Genomic DNA, 14,647 nt, shown 5'->3' with positions numbered 1-14,647 from the left:
ATGTATACTGTATAGAGTAGTAGGTATATAAATACTAGGATTCTTAAAAATTTGAATATTAACCTGCATTATGAAATAGATACATGATCTATGTGTGAATTTTAATTTACAGCAATAAAATCGCAAGACTTTTTGTAAATAAAAATCCTGTCCTGGAGTTTTGCCGACTAACATGAAGAATGGTCATTACGGTTTATTGTGTTAATATGATTTTTGACAACAAACTTAATCACCTAATCATAAAGAATAATCAGTTTTCATAGATGATGAACTTGGATTTTCTTTTGTGGTAGATATCGCAGAACTTTATTTAGTAAGTTATTGAACACAATAAAATTGTATATTACAACTTATAATAATATATTTTTAAATATATTACATTGATAGAGAAATTATTAAATAAATACGAAATAATGGATTAAAATCGTCTCAATAGTTTATTATAAATAATTATTAAATAGAAATTACAAAACTGTCAGCCACCTTAGTGTAATAAAATATTTTACCAATTTTGCATTATACATTTGGAAAATTAAAATCAAAACACTTGGAAACTTAATTGATCATGTATATACTTTTGTTTTCTAAGATAATAATACAACTTATTATTTAATTATCATATATATTTGTATCAACACATCTTATTTCTAGGTAAATAATTATGGAAAGGTCAGAAGCAACAATAATAAATATGATTTGTGCAAATTATTGGTATGTAATAAATAAAAGAAGTGGGTAAGACTTCAGCTACAATAAATATTTATAATTATTAATTGTATTATTAAATCATAAATTCACTGTACTTGAAACGTATCGTAATTAATCAGGTAAATACTTCGAGTTAATTTTAATGTATAGCAAGTTGCCAAGTAGTTTTTTAATAAGTTAGAAGTTTAAATAGGGACTGTTATATGTGTTATCGTAACATTTAAAAAAAGTAAAAAAAAAATGACATTTTTGGCAAATTAAAATGCGGAGTTATGGAAGAATAAAATATTTTTTGTTTAAATGTATAGAGGTACCTAGCCATATTTTAATTTTAAAGTAAATTGCTTCTGACCTCTGACTTAGACTTATGACTTTTTTTTTTACAATTGTCGGTATTTACTCTAAAACTAATCCACAAGTTAGATTTATTTTAAATTTTGTTACTCGTATATTTTACGAGAAAGTTTAAAATTATACAATCTTAATACAACCATAGTAACAATAAGCTATGACATTTTTTAATGTGTATTAAATCTTTTGCTAAGTAAATGCGTACAATATAGAGGAAAAAACAAAAATATTATCACCCTTATTCAAAATTTGAATAGTTAATAAAAATTTCACAATCTACGCACAATTATTATTAATATTATTTTTTTTTTTTTTTTTAACAACATCGATTGACGTACAATTTAACATTATTGTTATAATATTATATAATATTTAAATCAAATGTGATTATTATTGATATAATTATCATAAATTATTAACACATTTATAATTGTAATTATTATAATAATATACGAGGAAAAAAATATATAAGCTATTTGCAATTCATATGCGTCTAAAATCTACTTGATACCCGATACTCCGAACTGTATGAACGACCATGTCGTGTTCATCAATATAAAAATCGCTAAATAAACAAAACAGTAACAAACCGATAGATCGTCAAATAGCTTAAGTTCTAAATATGTGTTTCAGATGGATGGAAAGTGTGAAAAAAACAAACTTAAAATAATATTATGTAGTATAAATACAAAACACGGCGTAGATATACACAACGTTTGGATATGTGTACATAATATACATATTATATTATGATATAATGATATGATTGAAAAAAATTACAGAAGAATCAGCTTTGGAAGATTTGAGATAGGTAGGTAGATACAAAATAAATACAAGTTTAATATCTGTCGTATTGTTTTCCGTGTGCATATATGCATGCATGAGAAAAAAACAATACAAATCGTACAAAGAAAACAAATTGATTAAAAGCTAATATTATATCAATATTATATATAGGCGTTAGATACCTATGTATATAATATTTGATATCTTATTTTAATCTTATATTATAATTTTATAATCTTATGCTATTGAAAGAAAATTCTATAAACTTATGATTAAGTACGTAAAACAATACGAAAAATATACCCTTTAAAATATAATGTAATAGTTCCTACGCATATTAGCAGGTAATACGCACACAATTATACTTAAGTTTAGGAATCTTATTCGTTGGCCAGCTAGTTTATTCCAGGTTCTGGGAAATGTATATTGCCAAAACTCGACCAATTTTGTCATTGAACAAAACGGAAAGTGCTTAAAATATATTATAAAGGTCAAACACGAATTTTTAGGAGCGAGGACTACCTACCTACTGACTAAAATCGTTTATCGATTATAAATTTTTAGTGTTAATACATGGTGTATTATACATGGGTATATCGTGTTTAGCCCTTAGAGTGTTTACCATCAACGTAGGTATGTTAAGGAACACGAGTTAAAGGATTGTGCATAATATATGGAAAAACCACGTAGGTAAGCTTAAGTACATGCCAGGTTAGGGTTTCAGATTGGTTTCCTTACGAATTGTGGCCACCTGCAGAATATATAATTGATGTCATCATAACTACACGATATACATTTAAGCTGGACATTACTTTGTTTGAAATAATTTTTTTTTGTCAATTTTCGCACTTATCGTGTAGCCCTTCAAAATTTATCATCCATAATTAAAACATTTTTTGAATAAACATATGCTAGTGCAAAAATATGTACGGCATTTTTCCTTTATACTATTAAGTTATGTATTTGTGTGGTTTATAAATTAAATTAAATGTTTACATTTGAAAAAAAAACAACATAGGTAATATTATGTTATTAAGTTTATAAATACTCTACTGAAATTTTCAATATCTATCGCTGGAGAAAATATGCCTTATTCATATTTATATAGTTGATAGCTTTCAATAACTTTAAAATAATTATTTGTGTAAAGAAAAATGAAAAACAATTTTTTTAAAACCCGCTTTATTTCTTCTTTAAATTTTAGATTCAAAGGCAAAAGATTTTCCAAACCACTACAAACATTATTAAATTATTTTAATTTTAGTATATATTTTTTTTTGCACGTGCCGACACTTTTTTTCGTAATGTTGCGTGATGTAAAAGACCAAAGAAAACGACGTTGAGAAATATGAGAGAGAAATGAACGTACTCAAGCGAACGTGAAAACTCGTGAAAAACGTTCGGTAAGTTTGAAAACAATACAACAAATATATATTACAGTTACAAAAAACTACATTAATTTGCGAATTAATTTATACACAATACGTAATAAAACGTTTATTTGCGTACAACTACTAACTAACAATATTTCGTGGTCCCTGATTCTGCTGGCAATACAAAATACGCGTTCGAACAACATTTTATAAAATATAAAATGAATTTGTTTACGAACGCGATCGCAATAATAATGACAGTAATGGTCCCTTAAAACCATCATCATTATCGTCAGAATAATGACTGAAAAAACAACAAATTAAAAAACGCGAAACGTTTAAAAACGAAATAATAATTCAAAACCCATTTAAAATTAGATGATTATAGTATTAAATTAATATTAATATTATGCATCCAAGAAAACTACTACCTATTCGAGCGCTGAGATGTTATCGTCAAATGATAGTTAATAAACTTCAGGCATGTCATCGTAGTAGTTGTACTTGGATTGACGTTATTCCTACGACTTATAGACTATTTTTTAACTAACCTTATAATTATTTAGTATCGAATTATAATCAGAACCGTTTTCAGAGTTTTTTGCTCAAAAATAAATTGCCTACGAAAAGACAAAACGAGGCTTACTTCTGAAAAATGTCATCTATAACTACCTATATATTTACACAAACGTACGTTTTTGCCGTCCTTGTGAACTTGTCAACAAGTACTGTATGAATACATTAGTATTGAGTTTACTTTCCTGTAGCCGTATCTGGCAAGTAGCCGATTAAAATATTAATACATAAATCAAACTTTATGAACTGAACTTAAATGTCGTGTTTTTTGATGAAATCTAATTATTGTGAATATAAATCCAAAAACTGGGAATGGTGGTGGGTAAAAATATCCTTTTGCATTGGTTCAGCCACGCTGCACATGCTAATGATAAAAGGAAAAAAAAATAATAGCAATAAAAAATTATAAAAAAATCCATATGATACGGCTATAGGTAGGTAGGTACATACATAATACGCTACTCGCTGATATAGGGATTTGATCGTTTTATCGCGATTGTAGTGAATATTTCATAACAGTAGTTTTTTTTCTGCAAAACAGAATAGTATGAAAAATACAAAATGCACCTAAATAATAAGAAATTATCAATTTTTTTTTTGTCTGTTCCAAATTCGTCATTAGAGTACGTGTAGGTTTTCACACGACTTTGACTTGGAATCTCTGGCCCACACCTTGCTTAACAGTCCCTTCACCCGGAGGCTGGTAGACGTCCGGGATCCCCTGTACTTTTTGAACGTTGGCCCGCAGTTTCCCAAAGGCGACTTGGAGCGTTTGCGCATCGACGAAGACCGAGTTACGCCATGTTCCGGTGGTTGGTCCAACTTCAATCGTATCTGCGTCAGTATGCCTACCAGTAATTCGTCCACGTTGTAGTTGATGATCACCGACGTTTCGATAAATTTGCAGTCATATCGAGTAGCCATTTGTTTGCCAACTAAAAAAACAATCGTTGTGTACAGACATTTGTAATATTAGTAATATTGTGTCGTTGGAAAGAAGGTATTTTTATGGCGAAAGAAACAACGTTGAACGTATCATCCGGCGACGGTCATTGTTGTAAATATATAGCCATATAGGTGATTGGCATGTCGATTGTTGACTAAATATACAGATTTGGACAGATATCAATAATTATTTATCACCAGACTGTGTATTCTCAGTCCATTTTCATTTTTTCCCGAATTAGTTATCGCGCCGTGTTTGACCAACAACGATGCGTTAAATTTGTAACAAACATTATAGGGATATTACGCACGGTAGGAAGGTAATTTAGAGTAAAATTTAGTTTACATTGTTGGTATTATAAACTTGTTTTATTTTATAAAATAGATAACTAATACCATCTTATCTATCTTTCGTTAGTCTCAATATTTTGTTACAAAAATGTGTGCTGTTATTTGTTTGTTTCGTATAGACTATATGGTTAGTGTAATACTTGCAATACCCTAATATTACGCTACTGGACTAATTGGCTGTCGGAAACTGGGTGATTTACGTTGAAATTCAATACAGACTCCGACACGGTAAATATTTTTGTATAAGACATAAGTCAAACATTGCCTGTCAAGCATGGCGTGGATTGCCGTGGGAAGAAATGAAAACGGACTCGTTACGTGTATTCATACGTACTATACCCCGTGGTGATAAACCGATAGAACAAAAATATAAAACCATTATGATATGTTTATAATATATGATTATTGATTAGGAGGTACCCGACATTTTTATTGATGTAAAATACTATACTATACTGTACCTCCTGACGGCACGACGTTTGGTCTCACGATATCGTTTTTGTTACCAACTAATATCACAGCTTTATTTCTGACCACATCTGCTTTCCATAAAGCTTGTAGCCATTCTTCGGCTTGTTTGAAGCTGTCCCAATCATTTCTCGAGTAGATGATACAGTAGGCGTGCGGGGACTCCTCAAAGACGTCATTACAATCGGCCGGCTGAAAACATATTTCATCGCATTACGTTATTTTTACACGGCAAACGGTATCTATTTCTTATATAGTAGTTTATCGTGTTAATTAAATATGTAAACGAGATGTATAGTTTATTGCCAAGTTCATATGATTATAAAAAGTGACGATAACGCGACATCCCCAAGGAAATGCTTCATACTTAGTTATTTGGAATTTGTCAATACAATTATTCGGTATTAATTTTATTTTTATATTAAAATACTATCACGTATTTATATTTTGATTATTTTTATAAAACAAGAGTACAAAAAAAGCACAACAATTTGAAAAATAAGAATTTAAATAAATGCATTATTAATGGAGGTGAACATGCTTTGTTAATAAATACCCTGTATCTATATAATTTTCAACAATTGGTGTTATTATAATAATATTATTATTCGTTCATTCATATATCATTTATTTCAACTAATAAAATGGCAATACTATTTAAACAATTTTACGCAAAAATATATATTTAGAATATTTTTTGTAAATATGTGTGATATTCTAATAATTTATTATGATATGATAGAAACCATCACAATATTATCGTATCTTTTTATGAATATTTAATTGAAAATACTTTTTTGACGATAAACGATTTTAAATAATAACAACAAAGTAAAAGTATTAATTCAATTGTGTAGTAAATTGTTTTATAAAAACTTATGCAAGTATCATTATTTTATATTTAACATAACTTTTTTATTTAAGTTCGCAAGTTTTTAAATCCAGCTTATATTTAAATAACAGTTTTAAAATATTGTCCTGTATTTAGATCAATGTTTAAAATATTTCTTGGTATTTTATAGGTTTGAAAAATCTGTTGCTATACCAATAATAATTTATTTATTTTTAAGTACCTATCATATTATTATTATTAAGTAAATAAGATTATAAAAATATAAAACATTTTAATAATTTCAATTGTTTTACTTTAAATAATATTTTTAATTTAATAAATAAATAAATCTAAAAAATGAATTACGTTAATATTTATGAATTTAACGTAATTTACTTGAAATAAATTCAAATATTTTCTTCAATACATAATTTTCTTAATGTCGGGATAATAAAACGATATAGTTACCTAGATTTTATTGAGTATGGTTATATATATTTATTTAGGGTAGGTACTTATGACAATATTACGAAGGAGTGATAAAAACTAATTAAGCGTATATATAGTATTTTATCGATATAATTCTAGTTTTATGAAGTATTGAAGTTCTTGGTGATGTAACAAGGGCTTTTGTGTAAACTGTATTACGTGTAATATCAATCACGCGATGTAGCTGTCTTTGACGTTACTACATATTTTTATTGAAATAGGAGGGTACTCGGTTATTGATTTTTGAAATTGTAGCGACCTTTCTTGTGAAGTGGTTTTCAATGCTTTTATTTTCATTTGTAAAGAATGCGTTTTAGTTAATTACGACGAGCTCGTTTAACAAACTCTTAGACTAATAATTGATGTTTATTTTATATGTATCACTCATCAATGATCACTAGTTAGTTTAAACTAAGTTTCTTCATTAGTGATGTCAAATGTAAAATATATCAATGCAGATAATTAATTAAAAACGTGCTAAGCATAATATGATATAATGCAATTCAATAAAAAATAAATAAATTATACTTTGTTAGAAATTATTTTATCTTTAATAATATAGTAATATAAATATAATATTGTAATATATTATAACGGTTCAGTGAAATCTATTGTAGTTCTAAATTTCTATCATGAAATGGATATTTATTTCGTATATTTTAAACAAAATAATACTGTTTTTAATATATGTTTTTGGCATGGTGAAGTTTTTTACATATTTACCTAATAAATATGTCTCTACAGTACAAAAAGTATAACATATTTATAAACTTAAACTAATATTATAATATATATGTTTTTTTGTTATTCTAAGTGAAAGTGGATTTACCTTACTTAACTATTTGACAAGGATAATGTATTCTACACGATATGATATTATTAGTGTACCATGCAGACTTTAAATTTCGGAGAGTTCCCCGAGTGGCTTAGGGCGCATGGCTACTAAAATATTATAATGTGAAGTATCAAGTAGGGTGTCTTTAGTGCCTTAAATAGAAGTGATAGAGAGAAGCCTATAGGTAACATAATTTATAAAACTTTTCTCGTAACTTGATCTGCATAATCGGCTGGGCCAAATTTGTTTAAAGAGTATTTAAGTGTATAGTTTTAATGTGAGCGAAGCGATGAATTTATTGATTTTATAATGACGCGTATATGTGCATTTATTTAGATTATGTATAGTATTATTAATGTATTGGTTTTCGTATCGTTCATCAGTTCATCGCCTTTTGAATCATTAAAAATGTTTCAATTTTGAGGAGTTGTTTGTGTAGCAAATTGGATACCCATAGTTGGTAGTTTATATGAAATTCCTCAGTTTTTAATTTTAACTATAACAATTTACTATATTTTTTGTAGAGAATGATTTTTTTTTTTGACTTTAGGTAATATATGAAATTCAAATGAAAAATCTCGGGTTAAAGCTAATTAAATGGAAACTGTCTACATAAAGCCGAATATTTTCTTCGCGAATTTCAAGATTAAAAGATACCAGCAGTTGTATAAGATAGGAAAAATGTTTTTAAGGGCCAAAATCATTGTCGATACTGTTATTTTTAGGTACAAGTCATCTTGTCCTTCATTCATTGCTTAGAATTTTATAAACATATTGCTCTATTATTGAAACAGATTTAAATTTAAATATGTACCTATATAATATAATATTAATATAAACAGATTGTTCATATTGAATTTAAAAAAAAATTAGGTATAAAATATGGTTCAATAAATAATGGTTATTGCACACTTATTACGAGTTCGTTTATTCATTATTGCATTACTGATAAACATATCATACTTTGTAAGCCATCTACGTGGTTATGTGAATTATTTTTACTGTATGTACTATGCACTATATATTCATTAATTAATTACTACTGTATATTAAAGCTTACAATATAATCAAATGTATTAGATTGATTCTATGAAACCAATTATACAGAATATATTTCCGTTCTTTGAATAAATTATGTAAACAATACATACAACAATACACTAGAGTTTTATTGTATAGTATAATATGCTATTAATATAAATTCACAGCATATTTTCAATTGGAAATTATAAATCATATTTTTAAATCACTTTTATTTACGCTTTAAAGATAAATTAAATGAGAAGACTGAATGCTGTATTCTAATTATTACACAATTGAAAAATGAGGGAATAGATATTCAACTATAACAAATTAAAACCTTTTAACATTATATTTTAATATACTGTTAAATTATGTGCTAATAATGGAAGAATTTAGTGTCTTGAATAAAGTTTTATTTGTTAGTTGTTTTATTTGAATTAATATTAAATCAGATTAAACAATGAAATGTCTATAAATATTTTTAAAATTCGATTTTTCTTATCATAATAATATGAGAAATTATACATTTTAGTTTTCTGGTTCTGATAAAATATCGTGACATACATGCCTACATATTAAAATATATTGTATTTAATATAATGTATTATTAATTATTATTATGTATATTATTTATTATTTATTACTCACCGCATTTGATTTATCTAAAAAAATTAACTCGGACTCTTCTGCATCTAATAATACAGAAACAGATTTTTCTCCATCTTCGTCTAAAACAAAAAAAAAATATTATTTAAAATATTTTCCAATTAACAGTTTAATGATTAAGTAACTTAAATTAAAAGTAGAATTTAAAGTGATTTTGTTGGTGTATACATAAAATTATTAATCTTATAGAATTTTTTTTATTAATTATTAGTTCAAGTGCTTATTTAAATTGAATATTGAACTTAGTTAAATTAAACTATAATAAAGTATATACTTATGAATATATTTTACATGTATTATGTCAATATTTAATATTTTCCGTTATAATTATAGGAAGTAACAACTACAGTACATTAAAAATACAAAACTAGAATTTCTAATTGTAATTGATAAATCAGTATAAATTAAATTAAATTTGAATAACTTCATTATTACGCAATAATAATTATGAGAATCTCAACGGATATCAGGAAACATATCTTTTAGTAAATTGATTAAAAATGTATTAAAACATCTTTAAATTATTCAAATGGTAAATTCTAAAGATTTCAACAAAATGTAATATATTCCATCTTGTAAAAATCGTTTTTGTTGCGTCTTCTTAATAGTAATAAATGTAAATAAGTTAACATAAACTTCTCAAGATAAAAGTAACGTAAAACTTTTTTTTAATAATTTAGTTGCAATTAGCAATAAATATAAACTTGTTGAGTCATATTTTCATCTATTTGGGTGTTAGTCGTTTCATATATTTTTTTAATTTAAAGAATAGCCGATAAAATGTCCGTACTTTATTTTAACTTATAATATTATTATGATTTTGTTTAGCTTTTTACGAGTATAACAGAAAATTTATGTTTAATCTTTAAAATTAATTACCACTTGTCTTTATACTTTGGTTATTATTTTATTATAACCATAAAAAATATTTTTCATTGTACTTAGAATGCTTTTTTAAAAAAAAAAACTAAAATATTCAATACATTTTTAGAATTTATTTGTAATGATGGGATTATTATAATGTAATATAAATGTATTATTTAAAAAAAAAAAAAAAAAAACCAGAAAAACTCATTTTTTTGAATTATTAATGGTAAACTAATAAAGCTTAAATGACTTTAAATAAACAAGATATAAAATAAGGACATATTTTGAATTACTTGATAAATATTTGTTTGTAATAAATAACAATTATTTGAATAGCAGATGATAGTATATATGTTTTAATGAACAGTATAAAACTATGAAATATACAGCGTACATTCTATTATAATATTATAATATACAAGAAATCGAAAACTGTTTAATTATAGATTTATATTATTTACTATTTATATGATTTATATTGTGAGTAAAGTGTGATGAATATATTGGATTTAAAATTTGTCTCTAATCAAGATCGTTTTCCCTATAGTGTTTACAATTATTTATCATAGCATTTAAATTCTACACATCAATATCAATAGTCGGCTTGGCGCTAAATTACGAGGTACACTCAAAATTTACTTTAAATATAAATAATTTAGTAAAATAAGTTCCAGATTTTTTTTGTAATTTTTCCTTGCGCTTAGGCTCTAAGAGGAATAAATTACTTTGACAATTATCTTTTAAGTACGTATCAACTAGTCGACGTTTTCGTAATAAAAAATGATACATAAAACTTTTTAAGTAGTCCTACCATAAAATAATGGTCACATAAAAATAAAATTACGTGATTTTAAAACCAATACTTGGAACTTCAAAGTTATAAAATATGATGCTCTGATCATATTTTATATACCTACCTACTGCAGTAATACGTAGAAAATGTTTTTATATTGAGCTGACGATAAAGCTTGAAAGTATGTTACCTACCTATTTTTATTATATTCTTATTAAAATGGAAGTTTTACTTAATAAAATTGAAAATTAATTGTACAGTTTCATTATTTTATGTTAACAAAACATGTTCAATTAATGACATTTGCGATTTACATAATATGCAACGTGGAAAAGTTTCCATGGCGGCGAAACAAGATAATTGCTTACAACACACTTTTGTGGGTTATTTATTTAATTCATTCATTAAAATATATTTTCAGCGACAGATTAATTATTTAGATACACTTAGTTGTTCACTATTCAGCTTCAATTATAACCCTATGGATATTTACATAGTCTAAGAGATATTTAAGTTCATTATAGAAATTTAACTATATCAACTAATTTATCTTATTAACGACTAAAATTCAAAACTTTTAAGTATAATATTTATTTAAAGTTTTTTTTTTTTATAATAATTAAGCTTTTCGCGTGTTATTGACTCAAAAAAAAAAAAAAATAAAATATAATTGATTGCCTTTATTTTATGAAATATAGGTGAACAACAAATTATAACAATATTGGTAATTTGTATATATATATATATATTATGTATACAGAGCGATTCTTTTATCAAACAACACTCATTATTAATTTAGTATATTTTAAATATAGGTTACCATTTGAAAATCAAAAGTTGATTGTGGTTTCACTATTAAATAAAAGGGCGAAAAAAATAAAAATTTCATACAGTTTAAGAAATGCATGAAACAAAATATTTCGAAAAAAAAAAAATAAAAAAAAGTCAACACTTGATGAAATAATGAGTGTTGTTTGATAAAAGAATCACCCTGTATATTGTATACACGCCAATTATATATTTATTCCTATATTAAATATTGTATACAACTAATAAAAATTTTAAAGAAAGAATATTAATTAAATTAAGTAACCGATTTTTCTTTTTATATCTGAAAGTAATGTAGGTAAGTTTTGTATAGACAGATGATAGGAGTTAAAAATGAGTTTGATAGCTAAGAAAATAAAGATTGAACGGAACAACATTTCCACAAATACAAAGAATACAAGATAGAAATAAAAATAACTATTGAACAAATGATAAAGTAGACCATAGACACATAATACCACTAAGAAAAAAACAAAACGATATAATATTATAAACAATAATAACAATAACATGTTTTTATCCATGATTTAAGTACGGTAATATAGTTCAGATAAATAGAAAACAAATTATGAATTCTTTCATTTTATGATTTAAAATTTTAAAATTCAGTTAATTTTAGATAATTTTTTTTTTTGGGGAAACTTAATAATAATTAAATTTTTTCAGTTTTTCACATTGTATCACAATTCTTACATACGACTCATGTCTCCTACGAGTATATACTATGATATCTTATTAACCTTTTCTTGTTCCTCACAACGACGTATATAAAACGAGTTTACGATAAAAAAAAAAATAATACAATTTAGCTTGTGATGCGATCCACTGTCACGTATTTTACCTAAAAATGCGGATGATAGCGTATTTAGATTTGAACAGATAATAATATAGGATATCGAAATAGGGTTAACAACGAATTGTGCACCCGTGCACATTAGCGATATCGTGTGAATGGCGCCCCAGCAAGCAGTAGGTGTATAGGCTTCGAGTGTTAATCGTTGGAATTATTGGTCGTTTCCTGGTCCGACAATGTCATTACCGATAACATTGTCTTCACAACAACGGACTCGGTCGATCGGTTATTTATTATACTATAATAGTACTGTGCTCAAAAATTGCCGTTGTTGTTTAGGATGACGTAGTGCGCTTATTATAATTCATTATAATATAATATTAAATATTTTGTGTGGGTACCTACACAACATGATTGTAGTTTGTGTTATTTTATTATATTATTATAAGGAATATATTCACTGTATAGTAGTATTATTATACTCGTATATTTATATTTTATTTTATTTCATAATAATTCGTAGTCAAGTCTTCGTGGCTATTATGGCAACAACCTATTTGTATAACCCTAAATATATCACACGAAAAAAATGATGAAAAGTAGGTTTTCTCTAGGCATAGGTTTCAGATTTTCAGAATAAAAATACAGGGCAGATTTTAACATGATTAATCCTTTCACCTAAAAAATTGTTTTTATTGTAGTACTTGAATGACAAATACTATTTTTCTACTATTAAATATTTTTTTAATTATTAGGTAACTTTTTGCTAAAACTTGGCTTAAATCATAAAATTAATATGTTTGCCAAACACAATTAAAAAAACTAATAGGTAGGTATGTTATAAAACGTATAAATTTAAATTATAGAACAGAGGTGGTCAACACGAATATGTTCGTGAGCGATATGAATAAATACAATTATATCAAGAGCCAAAATGTTTATATAATTGTAAACCAAAAAAATTGTAATTCATAACAATGTAATAAGTAAATCATGATATTATAAATAATACGCGAGCCGTAAATTGGTCACTCCTGCTATATTGTATAGTATAGATATTATATCGTATTACGACTATTTTTGTCCATCATATTAAACTGTCGCGCCGTAATATTTAAATACTTAAATAATGTTAACAGAAACAAATCAATTATTGAGGTTTAAATATTGATAAATCAATTTTTTCACTTGTACAAGTAAATCGAACAATACATAAATTGTAAAATATCTTATTTCTAATAGAATTTGATTTCATAATAAACTCAAGGAATTGGGAACAACATTACTGCGTTATCTTATACTAACCAAGATACTTGAAAAAAAAAAAATACAGAATGATTTTTATAATACTGTATACAGGACGTTCGATCAATTACGTGTCTACATTAAATCGTTCTCGTCCGGGAGGATTCCGATGGCAATACATTTTTTTATACTATATATATATATACTAGCACGATAATTTTCTGCTGTGATTTTTGTTGTTTAAAATTGTTGCAGCAGCAGCAGCAGCAGCAACCAGACCGTATATCGCAATCGGATAAAACGGCTTTGCCAAACAACGCGGACCTATATACGCGTAGGTATATACATATTATACGCACTGCAGAATATATACATATTATATTATTTTATACACGGTAGGCGAGCGACGGGAAGAGGAACGTTCGGATGAGCGGAAAAGGAGCCGGAACATTTCACGTACAATACTCGAACGTATATTATGGCCCACGGTGTGTAGACCCGTGGATGATAAATCACGTATGGCCGAGGTAGGCGATTCCTCCCTCCCGCGACGCACGTCGGTAGCGTGGAAAGCTCATCAATCGGCAGAGGCTGTGAATATAATATATATATATATATATATATACGTACACATCCGCCTACCTACCCTTTTCACCGACCTCCCCTCCCGACGACGACGTTGCCGGTCCGCTTTGGTTTTGTGCACGTTTACACATAC

General features: G+C 26.5%; 1 protein-coding gene across 1 annotated transcript in view; it reads right to left on the bottom strand.

The window, feature by feature from the left end:
* Positions 1-411: 411 nt before the first annotated feature.
* The window catches only part of LOC132917323 (serine/threonine-protein kinase pakA-like), a 202,294-nt gene continuing 188,058 nt past the window's right edge, over positions 412-14,647 (bottom strand). The window contains exons 9-11 of the mRNA XM_060978021.1: positions 9,386-9,465; positions 5,552-5,750; positions 412-4,729 (exon numbers count right to left, since the gene is read on the bottom strand). Of these exons, the coding sequence (XP_060834004.1) occupies positions 4,413-4,729; positions 5,552-5,750; positions 9,386-9,465 (596 nt within the window). The 3' untranslated portion in view covers positions 412-4,412. The remainder of the gene's footprint in view (positions 4,730-5,551; positions 5,751-9,385; positions 9,466-14,647) is intronic.

This window comes from Rhopalosiphum padi, chromosome 1 (genome assembly GCF_020882245.1).
Source record: "Rhopalosiphum padi isolate XX-2018 chromosome 1, ASM2088224v1, whole genome shotgun sequence".
Classification (NCBI taxonomy): Eukaryota; Metazoa; Arthropoda; class Insecta; order Hemiptera; family Aphididae; genus Rhopalosiphum; species Rhopalosiphum padi.
This window is presented reverse-complemented; position numbering and strand designations above follow the sequence as displayed.